We start from the raw sequence: 27,009 nt of genomic DNA, 5'->3' as shown, positions 1-27,009 counted from the left end.
CATATGTATATATGAATATATGAATATTATATATATATAAACCCATTTTTAATGAGTTCATACGAGTCTGCCCTCTAGCGCTTCAATGCAGACACAGCAACTTAACGCAGAAAAAACCCCCCTCCTTTCAGTGGGCGGGGGTAAAGACGGCTACCGGTGAAGTGGGCGGGGGTAAAGACGGCTACCGGTGAAGTGGGCGGGGGTAAAGACGGCTACCAGTGGAGTGAGCGGGGTTAAAGACGGCTGCCAGTTGAGTGAGCAGGGTTAAAGACGGCTGCCAGTTGAGTGGGCGGGGTTAGAGACGGTTGTCAATGGAGTGGACGGAATTAAAGGCAGCTCTCAGTGGAATGGGCGGAGTTTAAAGGGGGCTGCCGGTAAGTGGGCTGAGTTAAAGGCGGCTGCCATAAGAGTGGGCGGGGTTATGGTGAAGGTTGATTGAGAGCCCACCATTAGTACATGTTTGCGCTGCGGTCCGGTAGTCTCTATTATTTTACACACCAATAAGGAAGTACGTATACGTTTTAAACAACCGGATCCATCGCTGCCATTTTATTACATCGGAACGAGTGTATGTGCACCCTCCCCTGGATATAAGAGTAAGTATGAAAACTTGTGTTTTAGGTTTGTTTGTTTGTTTTTTGAGCTAACACTCCCGTTGTGTCTGACACATTCTCCGACAGGTAGCTCCTGTATAGACCGCAAGGCTGAGCTCTGCACCCTCAATTCATTCAACTAAATAAAACCTTTCTACATTATAAAACGGCTTCTAATTTCTAACTTGGGTCCACCTTATTATTGTTTGTCTACAGCTAGTAACGCATAAGTGAGCCATACGAACGTCCCACACACAGCTGGCTAAGTAGAGACACGGCTAGCTCTGTTAGCTAACGTTAGCTCATTAGCTGCACAGCCTCACAAGCTGCCTGTCTGCCCGCTAGGACCGGTAAACCTGGTCGCTTTACATTCCCCCGACCTCAGAGCTGAATCTCTGCTACACCGTGGTTAAGATAAAGCTCGCCTGTAATAGCTGGAAAATATCTTGACTTCCCAGGTCACGTTTCGTGTTTCATTTTGTTGCAGAAGTTGAAGAGGAAGCTGCCGCTGCGACTCATGTGCTGTTCAGTGTAGGAGGTTAGCTTCTGGCTTTACGCAATCGGAGGAAACGATGGCTCGGCTCGGTCAAGGCGGATTTGGGAGACGCTGAAGCTCGGGAAAACGCTGGAGGGGAGGAGGACAGCCGCTGAAATGAGATGAGGCTCAGAAATGGAACTGTTGCCACTGTCCTCATCTTCTTCACCTCTTTTCTCAGTCTGTCCTGGTACACAGCCTGGCAGAACGGAAAGGGTGAGTTTAACCACAAAGTATCAGTGTTCACATCGACCAGGTTAAAGGGAAACTCTACCCTGAACCACATTAAATAGATTTCTATAGAAATTTGTCTGGTTTACTTGGAGATTCTGTTGCTGCTTTGTTAGCTGGTGCTGTGTTTATGTAATTCCTGTGAGAAGATTGAGGTTATGTACCACATTGACGTCACTCGGGGGACAGTGCTAGCATTAAGGCTCTGGTAGGCTATACTTCAGTTTCTTTCTTTCTTTTTTTTTTTTTTTTATAACCACGTACGTTAACGTATGTGCTCAGACGTATGCGTAGCTTTTCAAAGTATACTCCATTAGACAGGCGGTCGACGTATGCGTGTTACGACAACTTGCACTACCGCTCCTGGTTAAATAAATTTGCAACTTTGGATGGAAACACAGCTACTGGGCAGGTTTTGCTGTTGGAAGAGCAAGCGGTTTGAGCACTGACGTGTGTGTACTGTGTACGTTTCCTGTCGCAAAATGCTGCGAAAACTCCTACACGATGTTAATGGTGTGATTTAAGGTGTGTACATGTCGATAATGCGACTAAAACAGGAATACTCCTCACGTCTTAATTTGATTTGTGTTTACTTCGAGTATGATTTTAGTTGGATTAAGGTGATCAGAAATCGCTGTTTACATGCTAGTTTCTTAATCAGAGTATCGTCTTAATCGGGTCAATATCGGATTATTGTTGTCCATGTAAACGTACTGAGTGTGTGTGTGTGCTTTTGTATGTTTGCTGTAAGTCCATCGCAACCTTGGACAGCTTCCTGATCCAGCCATGAGAATGATTTCAACACAGTCTTCCTTTGTCAATGGTGTTCTTAAAGGCTATCTGGGAGATAGATAGATAGATAGATATATATATAATATAAAACAAAATTTTGGAAGACATTTAGCTTAAGAAGTGTTCATTTCCTCTTTGTATGGAGACTTTTGGGACACCTTGTAGAATGAAAGCTGAAGAGTGTACAGATGAGGAGGTGAGAGAGCTGGACAGACTAAAGGATTAAAGTGTTGCTGCACTGGTCCCCTAAGATAGAGCTGATGCAAGAGTTAAATCCCACTGGCATTGCTATCAGCAGGTAGTCAAACAACATTGTGGGTGAGGTAGAAAGTTGTTAGACAGACAAACATAGACAACATGGAGCAAAAAGAAATTTCATCCAATAACGGCAAAATAACTTAATCATTGCAAAATAAATACTGGACACCACAGAATATTGAATATTGTATATGGTAATTATTAAGATTGATCTGCAAGTCATTCAAAGCGGATTTTTCCTTTAACTTGATAATCTACACGTGTTTATGAACAGAGTCAGTGGGTTTCTTGAGTAACTATCTCCCTGACCTATTTCTGGGCTGTTGGATGCTGTGGAAGGTCTGTGTTGTGTAAGATGACTCTCGTGTTAGTTGGAGATTGATCACCTTCTGTCAGAAGGTGTGCACCTTCTGACTCTGTATTGATCAGCTATAGTTTCTCTTTCAGCTTCATCCATGTTCTATCTGGTTCAGATTTGAATTGCTAAGAAATACACAACGATGCATTTACATGTATTTTATATAATGGATACATTCCTTGGAAGTTCTTGGCTTTTTTGACACATTTGGACAAGCAAACATTTGATCCTCTTTAAATCAGTGCCTATTAATAAAGTCGATGGACTCAATCAAACGATACATAAAATTGACATTTTGTAGTACTGTTAGATTTCCATGTATCTCAGGAATCTCTAGATCATGCCTTTCAGATCTACCGACATGCCTTCCAGCCTGTTCTACAATTACTTCTATTAACTTTTAGTTCCGTTCTTAGAAAGTGTGGTTCTCCTCAGAGGGTTTCAGATCAATCTGGGGAGCCTAAATGAACACACACTAACGCATGCATACTCAAATAGACATCGGAGTTTATTCATGCAAACCAAGAGTATTTATACACATTGATAACAAGCAGTGTGTGGATGGTTTCTACTGGTGCAGGTGCTGCCAGCCAGATAGACAAATCAAAACACACAGCACACTATGAAAATAAGTCTTTTCAAGAGACATGTGCCAGCTATAAGAAAGTTGATCAGCTTATTTAAAGAGGTAATTAGATGAATACATTCATCATAGGTATTTGATAGCAGTTCATAATATAAGAGAGTACATAATATAAAAGAATTTCCTTTCAAGTACTTTTCACAATTTAAATGAACAAAATAACAGATCAGTCATGGAAAAAGTACATCCCAACATTTATCGCACTTTCAGATCCATAAAATTATACTCTGGTGTTGAAGATCGGGTGCCAGTGATTAGAACCTGCTGAGGGAGTGCAGGTGGAACCGGTCTTATTTATACCCCTGTCATATCTAGTGTCTGGTGTTCCCTTTGTTATTGAGGTGTGTGGAGTCATCATGCCAAGATCTAAAGAGTTCTGTAAGGCCTTCTGAAAAAAGGTTATGGATGCCTATGAGTCTGGCAAGGGATTTAAAAAGATCTCAGAATTATTTGAAATGCATCATACCACTGTAAGGAAAATCATCTACAAGTGGCACAGATTTCAAACGACTGATGATGTGTCCCGGACTGCCCGTCCCAGCAAATTCATCACAGGATCTGCTAGTACATCTTGCAATTGTTGGTGTCAAAGTGCATGCTTCTACAATCGGAAAGAGATTGCAAAATTTGACCTCATGGGAGGCGTGCCAGGAAAAAGCCTTTGCAAGACTACAGTTTGCCAATGAGCATATAGGCAAAGACCAGGCCTTTTGGAATAATGTGCTCTGGACAGACGAATCAAATATTGGCATGTTTGGCCACAGTAACAGCAGACATGTTTGGTGCAGACTAAAGACAGCTTTTCAGAAGAAGCACCTCATACCAACTGTGAAGTATGATGATGGTGGTGGTGGAAATGTTATGGTTTGGGGTTGCTTGGCTGCCTCAGGGACTGGACAACTCTGCATCATATCAAAGAGTGCTTGAAGATAATTTTGGGCCATCTGTCCAAAAGTTCAATTTGAATCTTTCATCATTATAATGATTCTAAGTTATGGAATGGCCTAGTCCAAGCCTGGATTTGAATCCTATTTGAATCCTGGGAAATGTTGTTGAAACAGGCAGTACATGCAAGAAAACCCTCAAACGTCTTACACCTGAAAGAATATTGCATGGAAGTGTGGTCAAAAATTCCAGCAAGCCGATGTCAGAGACTGGTGGACAGTTATGCAAAACACTTACAAAAAGTTATTTCTGCTAAAGAGGGTCGTACTAGCTTGTGAGGCCAAGGGTGTACTTACTTTTTCCACAGAAGAATATCACATCTATTGAGATTTCTGTTGAACAAATGATTGAAAATCTAATTTTCCTCATGGTTCTGTTCAAGTATATCAACTTTATTAATAAGCACTGTTTCAAAGATGTTTGCTTGTCCAAATATGTGTTCAAAAAAAAAAAAAGCAGTCAACAATTTCCATGGGGTGTACCTTTTTTTATTTATTTATTTATTTATTTATTTTTTTAAAGTTTTATTTATTTTCTCCACATATTGTCATAAAGTGACCTTGGCTCCATTGTCCTCAACACAGGATGCAAATCTTTTGAAATGAAACTCACCTGGTAATTTGTTTTGCCCTTTTCACCCTGAATCATGTAGAAGCTTTGCCTTTTGCTTGAGGTGTCTCTGTTGAACTCCACCTTGTTCTTCAATTTTCATTGTATTCCCCAAATTTTTTCTTCTACAAAGTGCTCATTCACCCATTCTCTCACACACACCAATGGTAGTGAGCGCCATCGGGAGCAAATTTGGGGGTTCAGTGTCTTGCACTTCAGCATGCGGAGTCATGTGGGCCGGGAATCGAACCGCCAACCCTACGATTAGTCGACAACTCGCTCTACCACCTGAGCCACAGCTGCCCACTGTTTCTGTTTTCTGGAGCAGCTTGAGCCACTTGCTCAGATCTTTTAGTCCTAATGGGTTAAGGTCAGGTGACTGGGACGGCTGTTTCATTACAGATAGTGCTGCTTGCTCTCCAGATATTTTTGGAAGAATGTTTAGGTTATCGAAAAGCAAACGTTACTTAGAAAGTCAACAATGGCATGCCCACAAACCTTTAACAGGCAGTGTAAGTAAACTTACATTTATGGCAATATGGCATACGTCCTTATCCAGAGCCACTTACAGAAGTGTTTTGACGTCTATCAGTAAATACTAGAGATTCGGAGCGTGCATGATGCAGTGCAGGTTGTGATAAATGTTTTGAGGTAGGTTGGTGCTGGTCCGTTTTTGGCTTTGTAGGCAAGCATCAGTGTTTTAAATCTGATGCAGTAGCTACAGGTAGCCAGTGGAGCGAGCGTCTCAATGGGGGTGGTGTGAGGGAACTTAGGAAGGTTGAATACAAGTCATGCAGCTGAATTCTGGATCACTTGCAGAGGTCGAAGATCACTCGGAGTCAGACCTGCCAGGAACAGGTTGCAGTAGTCCAGTCTTGAAATGGGAAGAGACCGAACCAGCACTTTGAGTGGCCTGTGTGAATAGAAATATGAGCTAGAAAGACAATGGTTATGTGGTAAGTAATTCATGTAATTAAATAACAAGCTTAACACTACTAAGTAACTTTAGAGGCTTAGAGGAGCTTTAGAGGAGTCTTTTCAAAGTTGAAGTGAAGTTCTATGGTGCAGGAAAAGTTTGTGTAGTTTGCTCATGACATGCACACCACCAGAGCTCACGTGTATATTTCTCTGAGGAAGCACATGATGGCATTTGTCCTCCCTGGTTGGTATTCTATGATAGGGCAGAGCTACCTGATGTGTGGGAAATGGCCATTAAATTAGGGGCAAATTGCATGCAGAGCAAGGCACTTTCAGAAATAATGATGGTAATTGCTTTATTTGAGTAAGTGTTAGCTTGCTTTGATAGCCAAAATTACGACAACGTTATCAATGCTATTAACTTCATCCTAGTTCAACACGCATGATATTTGTTTAGCTGATTAACCGAGTTGAGCTTTAGCAGTGATTTTAGATGAACATGACGTGTTTGCGATGTGTCGTGCATGACATTTTTTTTGTTTCCTTTCTGGGTTTTTTTTTTTTTTTTTTTTATCTGCTGGAGATTGAGTAATATGGTAGAGCAGGAAGTCACAAGATCATATTAAATAAGTGAATTCCAGCAGTTTGGTTCAATTTCCTATTTCGATATTCCTACATTTTGCAGTTTCAGATTGATCATATCCCTGGGGCATTTCATCAGAAAGCATTGTGTTAGATGCTTGGTAGTTTTCCAAACTTTGTGCTTTGTGTTTTTAGTTGTGGTGTGTTCAGGCCAACTGAAGAATTTAATAATAGTCATGAATCTGAACATCATAACTTCTGCATTTGAATGCTTGTTTCTTGTCCTGTCTTGAACATTTGCTAAATGTTAACCTCCCTAATAAAGTAAACTGTTAAGCACCACAGAAAGTTTCGGACTGCTGTTTATGGTTGACATGATTAGAGTTTAATAATAGTATCTCCATCGTTTTCCATTTCTCGTCTGTTTAGTGATGTATTGGTTTTTTATTCACACCTCTTTTGGTTGCTCCAGTTTGGGCTCACCATAGTAAATCGGCCGTTTTACACCGGACGCCCTTCCTTCCTGACGTAACCCTCCCCATTTTCTGGACTTTGGCACGGCGCTGAGAGTGCGCTGACTCGTGCAACCCTCAGAGGGTTGGTTCCCCGACCGGGATTTGAACCTGGGCCGCGGCGTTTAGAGCGCCGCATCTTAGCCACTAGTTACAACTACTACTATCTTTGGATGAAGCACCTGTTGAAACTTTCGATGCAGTTTGGAGCCTAAATTCAATCACTCCAGTATCCTGTACCAGCCTTCTGCTTTCAGGAATACACATTATACAAGTGAATGGAGTGTCCTTCTGTAGTGGTTACACTTACTGTATGAAATAATATCACTTCCTGTCCTGGTACTTGATCCCACTCTCATGTTCTGTTGTAACTAGCAGTAAATAAGAACCCCACCTTTTTGTTTATTCCTTCTTCCTCTGTGGATGGATTTCTTTTGTGCTTAGCACTCCTCTGGGTAAGTGGAGCACACAATGGGCCCAAAAATAGCAGACTGATGAAAGGCACCATTATCCTACCAGTAGAAAAAACAGATAAGAAGCATGCCTTAGGACAACATGGGAGCAAGGGGCAGTCTATAATGCACAGCTTAACTTTAACTCTGGTCTTATGTGGTAGCTGGGTTATATCAGATTCAGGACATGAGAGCCCATGCATTTCTGTCTAGTTTGAGAGTTTTCAATCCCTGTAGTATTTGTACATCTAAGACCAAATACTAGTGTCTTCATGCTTAATACTGAACTTAATAATGCTGAAGGGATGCAAGTAGATTTGTGGTTTGTGATGTTTAATGAGCCCATAATATATAATCCACAACCAATCCAAATGTGTTCATTTCACCAATTTTGCTCATATTCTTCTTATAATCTGAAACCCTCTCGTTGTGCTGGTTTGCACATGCAGGTATAACTCGCCCTTCTTTCATTATCTGCCAAATTCAGCTAGGTTGAGATCGAGGAAGGAAAGATGTACGGGATGTAGTATGATATAGAAGGGTTTTTTTTTGTTTTGTTTTTTTTGCGTGACGTTTCTGGTAAAATCACACGAAGGATAGACTTGTCAGTGGCATGGGATGCTCATTAACTTGTTAAACAAGGTTCTATGCTCATTTTAAATTATAACCTTGTTAAACCTTCTCTTTGTTCGATGGCTTATATCACTGGCTTAATTTCCTCTCTTACCCCCGTGCCCTCATTCCAGAATAAAAAGGAGGCTCTTCGTCTTTCCAAAATGCTTTAATTGAGCTAGATTACTCACAGCGGCACTCCCTGCCACTCTGACATTCTTCCTCCATATTAGGCCTGAGAACTGGACTATTGTCCGGGAGTCTTTGCTTGTCCTGTTTGGAGTCCTGAGACTCCTTAGTGCCCTCGCACTTTATTTAGCACCCCCTTTTCACATAAACAATTCACATTTTTATCTTCTATTACAATTCCATAGTTATGGTACAGTGAATGAGTAAGACAAAAAAAAAAGTGGTTGTATAGCAACAAGATTTGCTGTCGTCATTACAATTTCTGTTTGTCTGTTTTATTTGTGAAATATTAATCCATTTTCATTCTTTTTATTTATTTATTTTCCCACCAACAAAAGTACATTGTTTTATCTTCAATGCTGCTATTATACTCTATGAAAGTGTACAGTCACTCTGAATGACATGATTTTTATCAGCTCTATAGAAGATCAAATCCTTCTGTTTATTGTTGTTTCTTCTTCTTCATCATCATCATCATCATCAGGATGATTGCATTAGGAGGCCTATGTAATTGATGTAACCAAAAATCTAAAATGCAGATTTTGCGCAAAGCAACAACAAAAAGGATATTCTGAATACTGATGCATATTCTTATTTGGTAATGGATTATATTTAAAAATCTATATTATATATAGATAAAATATCTTTACTGCTCAGAAAATGAAATATGTGCCATCTTCCAGTATACTGTTTGTCAGTGTTGACTCTTTCCACTAAAAAGTCCATTAATACAAACTCTGGACACTGTCAGCTGTCTACTTGGTGTAGGGACCTAACCTGGGATTTTCCCCAGGTCCCTGGAACAGCGCCGGCAGTGATCGAGAAGCAGAGAGGAATTAACAAGATTATAAAGCTGTACAGAAGCCCGTGTGCTATTTTTATAAATGCTACAGGCTATCTAGATATGAAAACATCTACCATAAAACATTCAAACTAGCTAAATGGACGGTTAAGAGGTTCTGGCCTTCATAACATGTTTCTTCTGGTTTTATGACCGTTGGCATAGTAGATAGGAAGGAAGGCATTTGTTCCTGAGGGGAAATGTGTGAACTCCTTCATGCATGACTCTCCTTACATCGGCCAAAAAAAAAAAAACCCCCAAAAGAAACCCCCTGCAGATCAGACATATCCTCATATGTGTTCTTGCACAGTATTTGGAAATGACAAAATGCAGATTATTCTGAATACAATCCACTTTCAGTGCTGATGTGTTTGTGTGTGCATGCGTTTATAAGAGGTATGGAGACTGAGAGAATCAGAAGACCTTTCTTCTCTTGTGGTTCGAGGTATGAGGACCTCTAGGGAACGAGCAGCTGTTGTAAACATTCTCAATTTCTTTTCCACCATTTACCGCTAATGAGTAGTCTGCCTGGGGCCTGCGGTAATTTGCGCTGTCTTTATCGTGTACTGTGTGTGAGTTGTGATATGTACAATGCCATAATCATAATCTGTTCAGACGTCAAGCCTGTCAACACACAGCACATTCCCAAGTCCCAGGCACATTTTTTGTGTCAGTGGGTTGGATATAACCTTCCTGGAATTACAAGAATTACAAGAGAAAAGGAAAGACGAATCAATCGGTTTGGGGTGGGGTGAGGGATTATTATTATTATTGCCTGTTACTGTAATCAGTGTGCATTTTAGACTTTTTTTTTAGTTTTACTGCAGAATAATCTCATTTTATTCTCTCTCACTCTTGCTGTGTAGAGAAGTTGGTAGCATATCAGCGGGAGTTTCATGCTCTGCGTGAGCGTCTTCGTGCGGCTGAGCACCGAACCCTGCAGCGCTCCTCGGAGCTGAACACTATCCTGGAACAGTTCCGACGTGCCATCGCTGAGACCAACAGCAGCAAGGATCCCCTCGCCAACTTCTCGGGTAAATGTATACGTTTATATTTAGTCTTTTGCATTACCAAAAGTACGCATACATACACTGTGGCCAAAAGGTTGTCGACACCTGACCATCACATGTGCTTCTTGAACATCCCGTTCCAAAACCATGGGAATTTAAAGTAAGTTGGTCCCGCTTTGCTGCTATAACAGCCTCCACTTTTCTGGGAAGGCTTGTCACTAGATGATGGAGCATTGCTGTGGGGATTTGCCCATTCATCCGCAAGAGCATTAGTGAGATGTTGGGTGAGAAGCAATGGTGGGCAATTGGTGCACCGTTCATCAATAAGGTGTTTAGTGGGGTTGAAGTCAGGGCTTGGTCCACTCAAGTTCTTCCACTCCAACCATGGAGCAGGTTTGAGCCTCTTAGTTCCAGTGAAAGGAAACCGCATACAAGGACAGCCTATACAGTTATGTTAATGGTAAATGGTCTGCACTTTTTTAATTTTATTTTAAAAAACCTTAGAAGTTCTACAAAGTGCTTTACACTGTTTCTCATTCACACACACACACGTGTGCGCACACACACACACTCTCAGTGGTAGCAAAGCTGCTATGCAAGGCCCTAACTTGCCCTTGGGAGCAGCTTGGGGTTCAGCGTCTTGCCCAAGGACAGTTTGGCATGTGGAGTCAAGTGGGCCGGGAATCGAACCGCCAGCCCTACGATTAGTGGACACCCTGCTCTACCGGCAAACTTTGTGGGAACATTTTTGGGGAAGAATCCCATATGGTTGTTATGGTCAGGTTTCAACATACTTTCGGCCATATAGTGTACAGTGTCCTCCACTGATATTGGCACCCTTGGTAAATATGAGCAAAAAAGACTGAAAAATCCTTTATTGTTTAACCTTTTGTTCTAAAAATTCACAAAAATACTCTGTTCTCATGGATATCAAAGAGTTGCGAACAAAACACAGGTTTATGAAAAAAATGTTAAACATAGGTGTGCAAGAATATTCCCGTTCCCACTGGGTGACTAGGAACAGGAAATTGTTCAACCATGACTACCTGTTTCACAGGGGTATATATATGAGGTAACACACAGGCCAAATTCCTTCATTCATAGCAATGGTTAAGTCCAAGGAATATAGCTGTGATGTGCTGCAAAAGGTTGTTGAGTTGTCTCCTTCATAGGTATTCGTACAGGGAAGCACGGTCAAAGTGACTTTTGGTGTACGCTCAAGCAAATGTGAATATAAAGTTATAACGCCTTCTTGCTTTCTACCTTTCTACCTTTAGAGGAGTTAGGGCTAGAATTATCTGTTCACTTATTTTACAGGAGGATGTCTGAAATGTCTTCAAATGGAGGCAGTTTCTATACAAATGATATGTACTGTATATAGATAATGTGAAAGTTAGGGAGAAAATACAGCAGTACCAAAAGTGTGCTGCTGATTTTTTTTTGGAAAGAAAAGAGCAACAAGACAACAGAATAGTGTTGATGTTTATTCATTCATTCATGTATTCATCTTGAGTAATCGCTTTATTCTGGTCAGGGTCATGGTGACACTTGACACCTTCTTATGAATGCTCCCTGTGGCCATATTTATGTTTACATATGTTTTCGATATAGTGCTTAAACATGTGACTTGCATAAAAACAACCACCACCTTCTCATTTTCAAAATTCTCTTTTCCCCCACACAGATGAGACCCAGAAACTGTTGAAGGACCTGGCACACAGGAAGCCTCTCCAAGTGCCAAATATCTTCCACCACTTGCCACACCTGCTAAACAATGAGGGCAGCCTACACCCTGCGGTGCAAGTTGGCCAGGGACGCACAGGAGGTAAGCACCTCACAGCTCTGCAGCAGATACCCAGCACCACAATATTGCACTTTTTATACATCCACATATGACTGCACAGTAATGGCTAAAACAGTCAAGATTATTTAGCTCAATACTGAAATCCTGTTATTTAGCAGAATCAATTAACCAGTTAAAAAACAAAATCATTCAAATGAAATTTGATAAGGAGTTATTCTTATTCTTGTTCTTGCTCTTCTTGTTCTTCTTGTTCTTGTTCTTCTTGTTCTTATCCTTCTTATTCTTAATCTTATTCATATCCTCATATTCTTATTCATATTATTCTTATTATTATGCTATTCTTCTTATAATTATCACTATTCTAATTCCTCTTATTATTCTTAACTTCTTCCTCTCTCTCTCGCACTCTCTCTCTCTCTCTCTCTCTATATATATATATATATATATATATATATATATATATATATATATATATATATATATATATATATATATATATATATAAAAACATTTTCTGCACCATTGTGTGTTGAATGTTCTTCACAAAACCAAAGGAACTGTTGATGATTAAATTTGGCTGGACAGAAATCTGAATGCTGTTTGACTTTGATGATATTTGTAGATTTTCACAGTTCCTCTGTCCACTACTTTGTTTTCTTTCACAGTATTAAGCGTTGAAAGCATAGCTGCAAAAGTGTAGGTACACACCGCTCAGCAGTGGGGAATTCTTAGTCAGGGATCATGTTTCAGAAATGTAGGGCAACTGATTGAACGATGTTGGGGAATTTACGGACTGGCCAACATGTTGACCTTTAGGGCCGCTAGGGACCACCGCATTAGAGTTTATTAACCACTGCCAGCAGACTCTGTTACTTTATTGATCACAAATACAAATTTGACACTGTGTAATTCCAGCTGTTAGTATATTCACATTGTTTTCGACCATTATTCTTGTCATATTTGTGAAAGAAAGCTGGCAACACTTATTGTACTTCTAGTCAAAAGTCTTTTCATTTCACAAAATAACATGTTTGAGGTTTAATGGAAGTATGTGGGTTAGCTTAACTTGTGCACATAGGAAGAATAAACATTTTGAAAGCATCAGCAGCTGTTTTACATAACAATCTTATGGAGTAGACTGTGTTTGTTTTTATATATATATATATATATATATATATATATATATATATATATATATATATATATATATATATATATATATATATATACATATATACATATATACACTACAGGTCAAAAGTTTAGACACATTCTTTATTTTCCACATTTTAGAATAATAATAATAGTCAACAAAACTCTGGAGTAACACAAATGGAACTATGGGAATTATGTTGTGATAAATAATTTAGTATTAAAATATCTTCAAAGTAGACGCCCTTTGTGCGTAGAATTTCCAGAAATGTATTCTTGGCGTTTTCTCAAGCGATTTCTTGAGGAATTTCCCTGAGATGCTTTTTAAACAGTATCAAAGGAGCTCCCACCGACGCTGGAATCTTATCGGCTGCTTTTTGGAATATTTCGTCCGAGTTGCCCGTTAAAAAAGTGTGTGTGTGTGTGTGTGTGTGTGTGTGTGTGTGTGTATATATATATATATATATATATATATATATATATATATATATATATATATATATATATATATATATATATATGTATATATATATATATATATATATAATATATTATAATTTCTCATTTATTTATTTTTTGTAAATAAGATGTTAGTTTTCTAATGAAAGAAATCAATTTGTCGGCACGATTATATTTTTGTCTACAACACCACTTTCAAACATTTAATCATACACCTTCAGATCAAAAGATTTTTAAAATCATGAGAAACATTTCAGTCGAGTGTCCACAAACTTATGACCGGTAGTGTATAAATATAAAACACACAGTGCATTGCATCGTGCTGCGTATGGGGCCGCCGCAGACCGGACAGAGTGCCCATACTGACTCCTGTTCACTGCTGGAAGCGCCTACAATGGGCATGTGAGCATCAGAACTGGACCATGGAGCAGTGGAAGAAGCTGGCCTGATCTGATGAATCATGTTTTCTTTAACATCATGTGGACGACCGAGTGCGTGTGCTTCGCTTACTGGAAGAGATGGCACCAAGATGCACTATGGGAAGAAGGCAAGCCAGCAGATTGGCAACAGCAGTCTCTGATATCAGTGGCCTCTTTCAGCAGGAGCCCTTCCACCCTGCACATCATTCATGTTGGGAATGGTCATTCATGTTGGGAATGCTTTTCAATAGTCTTCATGATGTCTGGCACTCCTAAATACACCTGGAGCTTGCTAAACTCTACTTTGGTTTGGTTTATCTCTTTTGCTATACAATTGAGCTCAACACTACTCTTTCACTGTAGTATTAGACAAGGCCTTGTTGCTGTTTCCCTGCACACACCCAGTCATACCAGAATTTAATAAGAAAATAAGTAAAGACAATACGCAAGTTGTTTGCTTGGGAATAATTGTCATGTGACCTTTGATTCATACCTGGTGTTTCATTTTCCTCAAATGTTTGTGGAGAAAATGATTGGGAAATTCAAACATTGAAATATGGAGTGGTCGCTCTTCACTGTTAACTCTATTGCTGTTCACTTTGTCTCTCCACTGGCTTTAGCACCACATAGTCAATATTAACCCAGTTGTGTCCCTGCTTTTTAACGGGGTTAATTGGTCTCACAACTATCTTGCTGTACTAGAAAGTGCCGTTTGTGGGCTGTGATCATCACAAGAGTAATTTTAAAACCGGCTATGCGGAGCTTAAGCCGAAGTTAATGGCAATGATGATGATGTGGTCGGTCACTAAGACTGGTTATCTTCTCAGGAAATTGTTTTCCTGTGAACTCTTACTCACGTCTTTCTCCTGGGAAGATGAAGAAAATTTCCCCTATTGAGAAACATCAGCTCCTTTACATGCATGTGGTTTCTCCTCAGTGTACCATTGTGTACTCTCTTCACTCTCTCTCGCCCACATTGAGACCGTGTACTTCCCACCTTCCTCACTGCTGTACTAGATTCTAGCTGTGGAGGAGCTAAATTTAGGTATGTAAATTGGGACATCACTTGTCCACCCCTTAGAAACTCAATCTTGCACGCTTTTTCTTTCCCGGGTGGAGGACGAGAGTGAGCGAGAGAGGGTGTGGGGAATTATGTGAGATTAGAAATCGCTGTTCTCTCAGCAAGGCAATCACTGATGTTTCCAGAGACGTCCACGTCGGCATTTGCAGCAAGTTATTCGCCAAGCCAGGTTTTTCCATATCATGGCACCTGCTCCTTCTTCCAAATCGCTTACACGTTCTGATCCTTTCATCCTCGACCTACTTTACCTATTCTCTGTTTGGTCTCTGCCTCTGCAGTAGGAGATGATGTGAAATGAGGACATATTTTCATTTCCCTATGCTCGTGCTGATGAAGTGTGATGATATTTCTGTCAACGCATCACTCTTCAGGTGTACACACAGGCTTAGCTGAGACTCTGTCATGAAAACTGTCGCTTGCACCTGATGAATATAAGAATATACCTGCATTTACAATTAGCACAACATCAAGGTGATTCTGTGAGAGCTCACAGAATATTCGATGTCTTCTTTTTTTTTTGTCTGGATAAAAATCCAGAATTTAAAAAAATAATAATAATTTTGAGTCATTAGCAGCATTTGTTTGAAAAGGTCTAAGAGACTAAGTGGAAAATGGTGGACATGGTGCTGTGTTTATCCTCGTGTGTAGGTGTTTGGGATTCAGCTCGGTCGCACGTCCATCGTTCTGCAAGGCTGTAGGAGAAATGAAGCTCTTTATTTTCACTGCTTCATGTGAGATATATATATATATATTTTTTTAGTTTCACACACTCCTCCACATACACTCTGCCTTGTGTTTTCTCAGCCCAAGGTCTCACACAAGCATTTCTCAGTCTGCTCTAAATCCATTACACTGTGGTTCTTCTGCTCACTCCATCTCTGTTCTCTCCCTCCATCTTCAGAGGAGTACTGTATAATAGAGGCAGTGTAATGTGTTTGCCTTGGGGGCTCTTCTCCCGGCTCCCTAAAAGCACCCTTGTTTCTAGTGTTTATTAGTCTGGGGTAGGAAAGAAACAGTGCTGTTTAAGGGGAGGGAGGGAGGGAGGGGGGCAGTTATATCCTCCATCAGTTTACACTGGTTGCTGCCCTTTCTGCATATTTGAGAAATTCACGTTAGGGGGTGGTTCATGGGTATGAGTGTGTAGGCAGTGCGTGATGAATGTAGAGAAAGGGAGTATATTAATTAAAATGTGGCGTAGACAACTGGCAGTGGCTTAATACAGACTTTTTAGCCATTAGAGAGAGGACAAACCATACCGTCCATAATATTTGTAGACATACTGGTGTTTTTGTGGACTTGCATCTGTAACAGCAACAACAACGACAAGCTTGTGCCTAGATGTGTTGACACTGTACTGTATATATTCAGATCAAGTGTTAATTTCTAACACCAGGTCGTACCTTGTATTCTACAGTTTCTGTGGTAATGGGGATTCCTACCGTGAAGCGGAAAGTCAAGTCGTACCTGGCAGAGACTTTGCATTCGCTCATCGACAAACTCTCACCTGAAGAGAAGCTTGACTGCGTAATCATAGTCTTCGTAGGGGAGGTGAGTGTGTACGTGAAATGGACAGTGTGTGTATCTTTTGTTTTAGGTTTTTTGCCTGTGCTGGGAAGGTGTAAAGGGACCCCTTGAAAGTTACTTAACCCTAGTCTACAGTGACAGAGGAACCACTTTTCTAATTTATATATAGATAGATATATATATAGATCTATCTATAGATCGAGATCGATCTATCTATCGATAGATGATATAAGGTTGTGTGTTTTTTTTGTTTTTTGTTTTTTTTTAAAAACCACTGAAATTGCTAATGTGGCCAAAACATAAAAGCAGTGTTTTCACATTTCCCCGTGTTACTCCAGGGTAGGCGGAGTAGTATTGTACGTCCTCTTAACAATATTTTTTTTAAAATATCCTTTAGTATAATTAAAATAAATCTCATTTTGGATTTTGTGTTGTAAATGGCAAGAATACAGCCATTGTAAATTGTTCACCAATGATCTCTATAGTAGTAATAGCCTTTATATTTTTGTTAACTGCTCTTTGTATATTTAACTAAATACGGTTTGTTCTTTTTCCCCCCAGACGGACATAGATCATGTGCACAGTGTGGTCTCCGGCCTTGAGAAAGAGTGAGTGATTCATTTTATTGGTCAGTGATGTGCTTCCTGGCTGCTAAAAATAAAACAAGGCCTACAGTAACTAAATTATTTCAGCTGTATCGTACAGTATTTGCTTCAGCCACACATGGGAGTCGAGGTATATGCCCTATTGTAGACCCAATGAGAACCTAGTGTAAGCTGTATGTTGAACATTTTCTATAAAAGATATGTTTTGATGCTTACAGTTTAACAGCAGAGATTATTTAACACCGATATTGATAATTTCACATAGTACAGCTCAATTTACAAAAATACATATTTTTATTAGATTTTCTACAGAGCTGAATTCCGGGCTGTTGGAGGTCATCTCTCCTCCTGCAAGTTACTACCCAGACCTCAACAACCTCAAAGAGACCTTTGGGGACTCCAAAGAGAGAGTGAAGTGAGTGCAACACATCTTCAGCACTTCTCCTTCCAGTCATAATATCAACACTGTGGCGCAGGTGGTGTTATTGTGGTTGCTGTTATTGTTGTTGCTTTTTCCTGTGCGCTCATGGGGAAGATTCATATAGCTATGTTGAATAGCCGCTGTACTGGCTCAGACAACGGTATGTTCCAGACTCTGGGGGAAAAACATTAGTGAGATGATGGAAGTGTTGTGAACAGTAAGTAGATAGCGAGGTTCAGTTTCTCCGTGTGCACGAGACACTTACACAGAGATGTCACGGTTATTGCCTGTTCGTTTCTTTCTCTCTTTACTTTTATTTTCAGTCTTCTTTCACCATCTACATATAAGCAGACTTTAAAGGGCTTCTTAGAGTCCTCCTGTCTTTCCTGACTCTGCGTTTCAGTCTCTATCTCTGAGTGTCTCTCTCTCTCTCTCTCTCTCTCTCTCTCTCTCTCTCTCTCTCTCTCTACGTTTACATGGACAACAATAATCCGATATTAACCCGATTAAGATGATACTCTGATTAAGACACTAGCATGTAAACAGCGATTATTGATCACCTTGATCCGATTAAAGTTATACTCGAAGTGAACACAAATCGAATTAAGAAATATAGTAATTTCTATTTTAGTCGCATTATCGATGTGCATTACAGACGTGTACACACCTTAATCACACTAACGTCGTGTGGGAGTTTTCACCGCATTGTGTGACAGGACACGTACACACACGGCAGCGCTCAACCATTTGACAGCAAGCAAGAGAGCACGGCTGCGTCCCAAACCGCGTACTTACCTACTATATAGTAGGAAGTGAAATACATGTATTTCGGCTACTGTATAGTAGGTAAGTATGCAGACTGGGACGCAGCCCATGGCTTCAAGCAGTCGTCTGTTTGCATGTACAGCATGACAAATAATTAACTGCACTTGAAGCGTTCATAAAATTTCAAATGAAACGCCCAAAACTGTATACGGTCCCATAACGAAGACGAACTGTATGTCAATACGTGAAATTCTGGAGGGAACGTCAGACAGCGTGGCGTGGGGACGTAATGACGTGTGACCTTAATCGAACTTTGTTCTAGAACATGTAAAACGAGAACATGAAAGGAATATTCTAAAAGCGACTCATGTAAACACCTTAATCAGTATATTGACTTATTCAGAATAAGGTCAATAATTAGATTATTGCTGTCCATGTAAACATGGACTACGTTTACATGGACAGCAGTAATCTAATTATTGACCTTACTCTATTTTGACCTTGCACAATATTGTGATTTAAGGTGTTTACATGCGTCGCTTTTAGAATACTCCTTTCATGTACCCGTTTTACATGTTCTAGAACATAGTTCGATTAACAGCACACGTCATTACATCACCGCGCCACACCGTCCAACGTTCCCTCCAGAATTTCACGTATCAACATACAGTTCGTCTTCATTATGGTACCTGTATAGGTTTGAAACCTGTATAGGCTAGACAGACAGAGAACCGACATCGTCTTGGGATTGCTGTTTAACTAAAAATAATGCCATCGCTTTAGATTTTGACCTTGTAAACTAAAGATATTGATTATCAGGATTTTTAGCTGCTTAAAACGATCGATGACAATATCAGTCAGTCCATAGTTTTAACAGTTGTTCTGTACTTTTTACAGATGGAGGACCAAGCAGAACTTGGATTATTCATTCCTCATGATGTACGCAGTCAGCCGAGGAGTTTATTATGTCCAGGTAACGACAGCATTGAATGAAGAGCTTAAAAAAAAAAAAAAAAACAGTAGTAAGCTTTTGTATCTACACTCCAGAAACATCCATTTCTCACTACTAACACCTTAGCATGCAAAATAAATAGTCACTTTTAAATATTAAGTGCATAACTTGTTTTCTTGTAACAAAATTAATTTGTTTTAAAGCGGTAAACAAACATTTCAAAAATATATTTTAAGTGTGAAAAATTAAAACGATATTTCTTAAGCATATATTACCCATAATTACAGGAACTGCAGTGTTCATGCTGTGATGTTCTTCTGTCTTTGCCTTAAGGTTGCTGTGGTAACCTGCTCTCAATGCAGTAGTGCATTACAATAAAGATGTGGTAAAGCGAGAATAATCAAGGGCGTAAAATCTCTGTATTCTAAAAGACCACAGTGGTCGCTTAAAACGTATTATTTTTTTCCCACCGTATGTTCTGCTGACCTTGTGTTTGTGTTTGTATGAGGAGAGAGTGTGTGCTTTGTGAAAAGGTTGCACTCTGACTTCCATCAATGTGGCAACTCTTGTCTAGTCCCTACAACTATTGTACTGTAAGAGCAAAAGCATCAGCCTCACCTTCCTGTCCTTCTCACACACTTTCTCATTCTCTCTCTTCACTTTCCATATCCTTATTCATCTTTCAAGCTTTCCAGACTTTGATTATTTTGTGTCTTATTTGTCACAATAGTTAATCTGTTTAGTGTCTCCATTTCTCTGTCCTCTCCTCCCATGCCATGCTGTCTTACGAGTGGGGAAAGGTATCACTTTCATGCTTTGTCTTTTAACTTAGGTCGTGTTAGGCTCTATACATTCTGTATTTGTGTGAGCGAGATGCTGAGGTTAGAACCTGTTTTCTTTTTGTGTGGATGTTGAAGAGAGAGACAGCTTATTAATTGCAGAATTAAGACTTATTCTGGATTAGCTAGCTGGATTAGATAATTAGCTGGATTAGTTCACCTGGTGAGGTTCTGTACTATGATTTTGGAGTGATCTAACTGATTGACGGATACATACAGGATAAGGAACATTTTGTTATTTCTGTAGAAATCATTGAAGAATGAACACTTCGGATGAACTAAAATCATGAATGTAGTAGTTGGTGCAATTCTAGAACCTCTCCGGATAAGATTAGTCCAGCTTGATAAAGGCCTTTTAATTTGCAGCTCGGCCTCACTTGGCTTTTTATCTCGCAGTTAGAAGATGATATCGTTGCAAAGCCCAACTACTTTGCCACTATGAAGAACTTTGCTCTGCAGCTGGCCTCTGAAGACTGGATGATCCTGGAGTTCTCCCAGCTTGGTTTCATTGGTATGACCGTGATGTTCACATGCTTTAATCATATCACAAACAATGCAATTCTGAGCTTCTACGTTTATTGGTGTAGGTTTTAATTGATTGGTAAATGCGTGTTCTTTCTCTTAGGTAAGATGTTCCAGGCTCCTGATCTGAATCTCATAGTGGAGTTCATATTTATGTTCTACAAGGAGAAGCCTATCGACTGGCTGTTGGACCACATTCTCTGGGTGAAAGTTTGCAACCCTGAGAAAGATGCCGTAAGTCTGTATTCACTATTTATCTGTGACTGTGCATCCTTTTTTTTTTTTTTTTTTTTTTTTTTTTTTTAAGGGTTATCTAGCAAAGGCTTTTTGCACCTTGGAGAGTAGGCGAATGAGTGCCACTGTGACCTTTTACCTTCCTTTGCGATCTCAGGCTCACACTCCCTAGCCTGAAGTTCATTCTGTGCATCACTCACCTCTCTCGATCTTTTTCCACTATGTACGTTCCTACATGATTTGTTTAAGACCGTGCGCTTATTGGCCTCCCGAGTGATGCAATAGAAAAGCAGTTGTCCTATTGTCTGGATTCGCATGTTTCAATTCTGATGATACCATAGCTATCTATGACTGGGAGTACAAGAGAGTAAAATTGGCCCTGTAGTCTGGATGGGAGGAATGGCGTTACTATACTCCATCGATCAAAGTGAATTTTAATGTTTGAGCTGATTGTGCAGTACAGCAACCATTGTGTGAGAGTAAAAAGCTGAAAACGTTGCATGTATGTTCCAGTGTTTCCCACATTTACATGATACTTTAGTGCTGGGCCCATGTATATTGACATAAGTTGAAAAGACTCATTTTATTTATCAATCTCTTCCAAAAAAATGTGTTCTGGAGTGTTTTTTTTTTTTTTTTTTTTAAACACATGGGTTGTGATTTCGGCACTGCTCCTCCACGGAGATGAATCTGATGGTTTGAGCTATTGGTGTGGGTTGTATATTTGCTCCAGTACTTGACAGTGGAGGTGGTGGCAGATACGGTTTTCTTGGCGTGGAAGTGAGTTCCTCTTGCTCAGAGCGAACAGAAAATAAGTGCAATTTACCACACTGACCATAGCAAAACAAAACAACATAGGAAACTCTATCTAGCTGAATCAAGCGAACAAGTGTGCCAATGTTAGCTAGCTACCCATTACGCCACTTAAAGGTCTTACCTGTTCGGCAGAAAAAAAGCCGTCTCTGCGTCAGTCTTCAATCTCTTCAGATCTCGCCGTTTTCACCACCTCTCAAAAGCCATGCCGAGATTTATTCTCGTTTTAGCGCGTGCTCTGTCGCTTTCCCTTTCTGACTGCAGGCCCTCCGCAGTTCGAGGTTTTCTGGTTTTGATAACCGCTGATTCCCCGGATGTCAGCGATGATTTGTGTTTAGAGCGATCAGATTAAAGCAGCCTTCTAGATGACAAGTTTAAATTCTAAACAAGTGTCGTAAGGACAAGCTACAAACACTCCACCATCCTCAGCACACGCGATATAGTAGCTGGGTCTTCTTGGTTCTGTTTACGGATGTGACGTAACCACGCAAAGGCATTGTGATGCCACGCAAATGATACTGTTTGAACACGATACCTTGTTGAATACCTTGAGGCTGAATAGCAACTAAATAACTATTTGCGAGTGGATTATGTTGTACCTCATTGTCTCTTTTTTCTTTTGTAGAAACACTGTGAGAGACAGAAGTCCAGTCTGCGGATTCGCTTCAGACCATCTCTATTCCAGCATGTGGGCCTGCACTCTTCGCTTGCAGGGAAAATTCAGAAACTCACGGTAACACACGTATATTTACACAGAATAGTATGAATTAAAAAGGCAGAATGGAATTGTAGACTTGCTGTTTTTTCATCTCCTGTACAGTCATTAATATATAGTGTCATTTGACACTAAGTCTTAGACGGTTTAGTCTAGCCATGCACCGATTCTTTGTCCTGTTGTCACGGAGTATCAGGGGCAAAATCTCAAGTATCTGATGGTACCAGTGGTAGGCTATAAGCATCAGAAATGTGTGTAGGAATATTAAATGTCCCATTTTATGAGGTTTAGGCACAAAATGGTGGCACGACTGTCCCTCCTAGCGCGCTGCAAAGCTGGTGAGCTCTCTCGGTTGCTCTCTCTGTTTCAGGATAAGGACTTCCTGAAGCCACTGCTGCATAAGATCCATGTTAATCCACCAGCAGAAGTGTCCACCTCTCTAAAGGTGTATCAGGGCCACACGCTGGAGAAGACCTACACGGGAGAGGATTTCTTCTGGGCCATTACTCCCATGGCAGGAGACTACGTGCTCTTTAAGTTTGACCGTCCAGTCAGCCTCGAACGGTAATTCATGCCTCGCTCTTGCAGTGTTCTCCTTCTCTTTGTCTAGTTATAAAGTAGGATCTTTACACGCAATCTCACATGCAGCTCTGACGTGCCTCTGGATTTCGTTTTGTCTTTTTTTTTTTTTTTTTCTGTTCACTCCGAGTCAGATACCAGCGACGCATACACTCACACAGGCTCTACATATGCTTAAAGCAAGCAGGCTTTCACACTTGCTTTGTATAAAGAAAACTAGTGCACACAGACTTTAGACATGCACTGTCCTCATTGGGAAACAGGCTCAGATAATGATCGCTTGCTAAAATAAGAACCTGCCTCCCAAAGCCTCGAAACAGCAACAAGGAGACCGTCAGAAAGTACATGTGAAAAGGTATGAGTCACATTTAGAGGAAGTAAAGGGTTGAAAAGAGATACTTTGTGACACGAGGAAACATTGGGGAAGTTTAAAAAAAGAACAGGATCTAAACTGTTGTAGAGTGTACCGAGTGTGACGGACGGATACAGACACAACTGTTGTCTCAAATGATCTGACTGACACATTTGGCTTGGGTTCCGTCTGTCTGCATGAGTCTCCTTACTGTCTCGAGCTTGATTACACATCCCGTTTAAGCACTAATGGGGTAACATATCTACTTTGTGAGATGTGACTATATCTAATTTATAAACCTAAGTAATGACCTATTTAAGTAATTCATCTACGTTTGGTGGGTGTATATCTACAAGTACGTGCGTGTACACATCTCCATGGATTTGTCTCTGTATATGAATATTCATTATCACTGAACGTTCTATTGACAGGTTCCTGTTCCGCAGTGGAAACCAGGAGCACCCAGGGGATAAAATCGAGAACACCACGGTTGAAATTCTGCCCTTCTCGGTGAGACACTCGTCGAAATGTGGGGTGGAGGGGGGAGGATTCTTAACTATATTTAGCAATGACATTGCCATGATGTTCCGTCACTCCTGACTTGACAGCAGTTTGAGCTCTGTCAGTAGTTCTAAATTTGCATGCGAGCCATAGTTCAGCCTTTACTCTAGACTGCCACTGTGTGCTAATTTTAGCCAGTAGCAAGTTGTGCTGTTCTATTAATGAGGCTGGAACCCACAGGGCTGCTGGGAAATCGGGCTTAGTGAGCCTGTGATTATAATGATGTTATTAAAGGTTTAGCGCTGCTGTGAGTTTCCTGTATACAAAAGTTTTGTATTAATATGAAGCAGCTCATAAGCATGGTGGTGTTCACGGTTTATATTAACGGGGAATACCCGCGTTAGGTTTTTAATCTTCATTCGTTGACGTTCTCGTGGATTCTAAGTGCTCGAGTTTTCTTTCAGGATGCAGAACTGAAGACCAAAGAGAAGTACAAACACACAGGTGACCATTTTTACAGAATCGGTAAGTTACTGTTTAAACGTTTTTTCTTTTGTGGCTTCCGTTTCCTGTTGTTCAGTCTTAATCCCTTTGATTCTCTGCAGCTGAGTTTGAGAACGGAGTAGCTGAGGGCAAAGTGGACGCTGCCTTTAACCCGGTGGCTGCTGTGCGTCTCAATGTTCTGAAGGACTCTGCGGTGTGGGCTATTATCAGTGAGGTTAGCCATTCTCACCACAGTCACCTCTCAGCACCTCTTCTCACTATATATAGCACTGCATAAAGCCCTACATTATCAGGCTAGCACAAATTCATTTCGTTTTACATTCTTTGGAGCATTTGATTTTGCTTAAGAGATACTGATAAATATGTTGTTCCTGATGGCTGTATATTGTATTTCTATTTTCAGATCCACATCAAGAGACTCGCTGGATAGTTGTGTGTAGGCCTCCGCCATTCGTGCTCCCATGAGGCCCAGCTGTGCTGTAAAGGCCCTTGCAGGGATTTTAACAGAGTGACATTTTCAAAGCGCATGGACGCTACCAATCAGAGTGTCACATTAAGGATTGCTGGCTCATTCTCTCTTCATCCCTTTATATATTTCTCCTGGGTTTTTTTTTTCTTTCTTTTTTTACTTTAGATGACTCTTTATTTTTCTTTTAAGGATTTCATTTATTTCCCCAAGACACTTTCTTCGTGTTTTCTGCTTGTCAATGTGAATACTACTGTATAAAAGATGCCCTTTTTTTTTTTTCTTCTTTTTTTTTTTTTTTTTTTTTTGAACTAACTAAACCAGACACTGAAGTTTGAGCCTTGAGGAATCGTGTTTAGTGCTGTATCTAATTAAAGGTTGGTGTTTGTAGGATTGTTGGCTGGTGCTGGAGGGAAGGCAATTCTTCCCACCGAAGGAGAATATTACTAGTACTGACTCCTCGTGGACACTCCATTTCCCGACCAGTATGACAAAGCAAGGCAAACATATTTTGGTGTATTTTGTTTTACTTTCATTTTTTAATGTTGGCGTATATTTTACATAAAGTTATCAGGAAAAAAATGAAGACATTTTCTGTTTAAAAAAAAAAAAAAAAAAAAAAAAAGTTTCTCACTCCTTGAGTTTAACAGTACAGGGATAGGGCACTCTGTTCAAACATATTTCATTATGTTTCAAGAAACAGTTTGTTGTAATGACTACTTTGCCAAAATGCTTTTGAAAGAAATTTTTAAAGAACAGAAACCATAGTTCAGAACTTCTGTATAATAGGACATTCCGCCTACCCTTTTCCCCCTCCCTAAACAGTGTCCTTTGATATTCAACCAATCAACAATTGCCTTTCAAAAGAAGGGACACACTTATTTTCACGATCTATAAAGGTGATTTAACTTATTTGAAATAAATGTTTAATTTGTACAAGAGTTATTTTTTTTTTTATTTTTTTTTTATGCTGTGAAAAGTTTATGATGCAGAAAACAAATAATTTGGTAAATATTTGAAGTATATTTATGCTTTACAATGATTTGAAAGTGAGGAATTGGGGTCATGTCTGTTTTTTCTCTATATAGTTGCAATGGGTGCAGGTCCCCCACGTTTGTGCCTTATTGTCCAGAAAGGGACTGCCTCTCTGTGTCAGAAACCCTGTTTTTATACAGGAGTAACTCGGGCAAGAAGTTCCCAGTTCAGTCCTTGAAAATCCCTCTTTTTTTAAACAAAAAAAAAACAAAACCTTTTTTTTCTGCATTCCTGGTCCAAGTATATGATGGCTGCTTATCTGTCACAGATTTTTGAGAATTGCAATAGATCAAAAGTTTTGATTTACTGAGGATTCAAAAGGACTAGAATTGGAAGTTTTGTCACCCGCTGCTCTGTGCTTAGCACATGGTTCTGTACATAGTCCATATGCTACAATGACTATCAAACACATGATATTTTGTTGTTGTTACATTTTTCTTTTCCAATTTGGTTCACTGCCATCTTGTCTGTTTTGAGCAGGGAAATACAAAAACCATACAATTATGAAGGATGGAACATTTGAATCTCTTATTTTTTCTTTTTTTTTTATAATTCGTGTGAATTCTGTTGATCCACTGTTGTGTATGAACACTGGCTGAGGATTTAATGTAGTGAGAGTATTAGCACAATGCGTATGGGCATTTAAGTAGAATGTCTCTGGAAACAGTTTAGACCTGTTGAATTCTATGGTTTTTGGCTTTTTTGCTGAAAAATGGCTGCTGTATATATTTCCCAAGTGCTCTCGTCTCATTTGATTGTATGTATCTTTTTAGAATTGTTGTAGAAATATGATTTGAGCTAGAGGAATCATGTCATTTACTGTTACGCACCAATGAAAACATGTAACCAGTAAGTGTGTCAAGCATATCACGTTCACTCCCATATCATCTGCTTGGAGTAGATTGAACAGGTCAAATCTGCTGGATGTGTGTCTGTATATATTTCTTTACACGTTTTTAAACATTTGTTCCTGCTTGGCTCTGGAAACGTAAATTCCTAAATGAGCACAAGTGATGGACCGTGTACTCGGAGAATGTGCCGTGTCTGAAATACCCTCCAGTTTATACGGTTTGAGAACAAACTTGACTAGCGAAGGTATCGTAGCATGAATGGCATCTGGCCTTCTTAGTGTCAAAATTCTTGTACATGATTGCTTTTGTATAGAATGAGGATTAAATTCTCAGGAG

General features: G+C 39.9%; 1 protein-coding gene across 1 annotated transcript; it reads left to right on the top strand.

The window, feature by feature from the left end:
* The first annotated feature begins 239 nt into the window (after positions 1–239).
* On the top strand, positions 240–26,035 carry mgat4a (alpha-1,3-mannosyl-glycoprotein 4-beta-N-acetylglucosaminyltransferase A). The gene is made up of 16 exons (XM_053627504.1): positions 240–596; positions 1,081–1,344; positions 9,937–10,104; positions 11,765–11,905; positions 16,410–16,543; positions 17,081–17,127; positions 17,426–17,539; positions 19,208–19,283; positions 20,498–20,612; positions 20,727–20,857; positions 22,296–22,403; positions 22,756–22,949; positions 23,748–23,826; positions 24,282–24,342; positions 24,423–24,535; positions 24,725–26,035. The coding sequence occupies exons 2-16, from the start codon at positions 1,251–1,253 to the stop codon at positions 24,749–24,751; spliced, it is 1,602 nt and encodes a 533-aa protein (XP_053483479.1). The 5' UTR covers positions 240–596; positions 1,081–1,250; the 3' UTR covers positions 24,752–26,035.
* Positions 26,036–27,009: the final 974 nt, after the last annotated feature.

This window comes from Ictalurus furcatus, chromosome 6 (genome assembly GCF_023375685.1).
Source record: "Ictalurus furcatus strain D&B chromosome 6, Billie_1.0, whole genome shotgun sequence".
Classification (NCBI taxonomy): Eukaryota; Metazoa; Chordata; class Actinopteri; order Siluriformes; family Ictaluridae; genus Ictalurus; species Ictalurus furcatus.
This window is presented reverse-complemented; position numbering and strand designations above follow the sequence as displayed.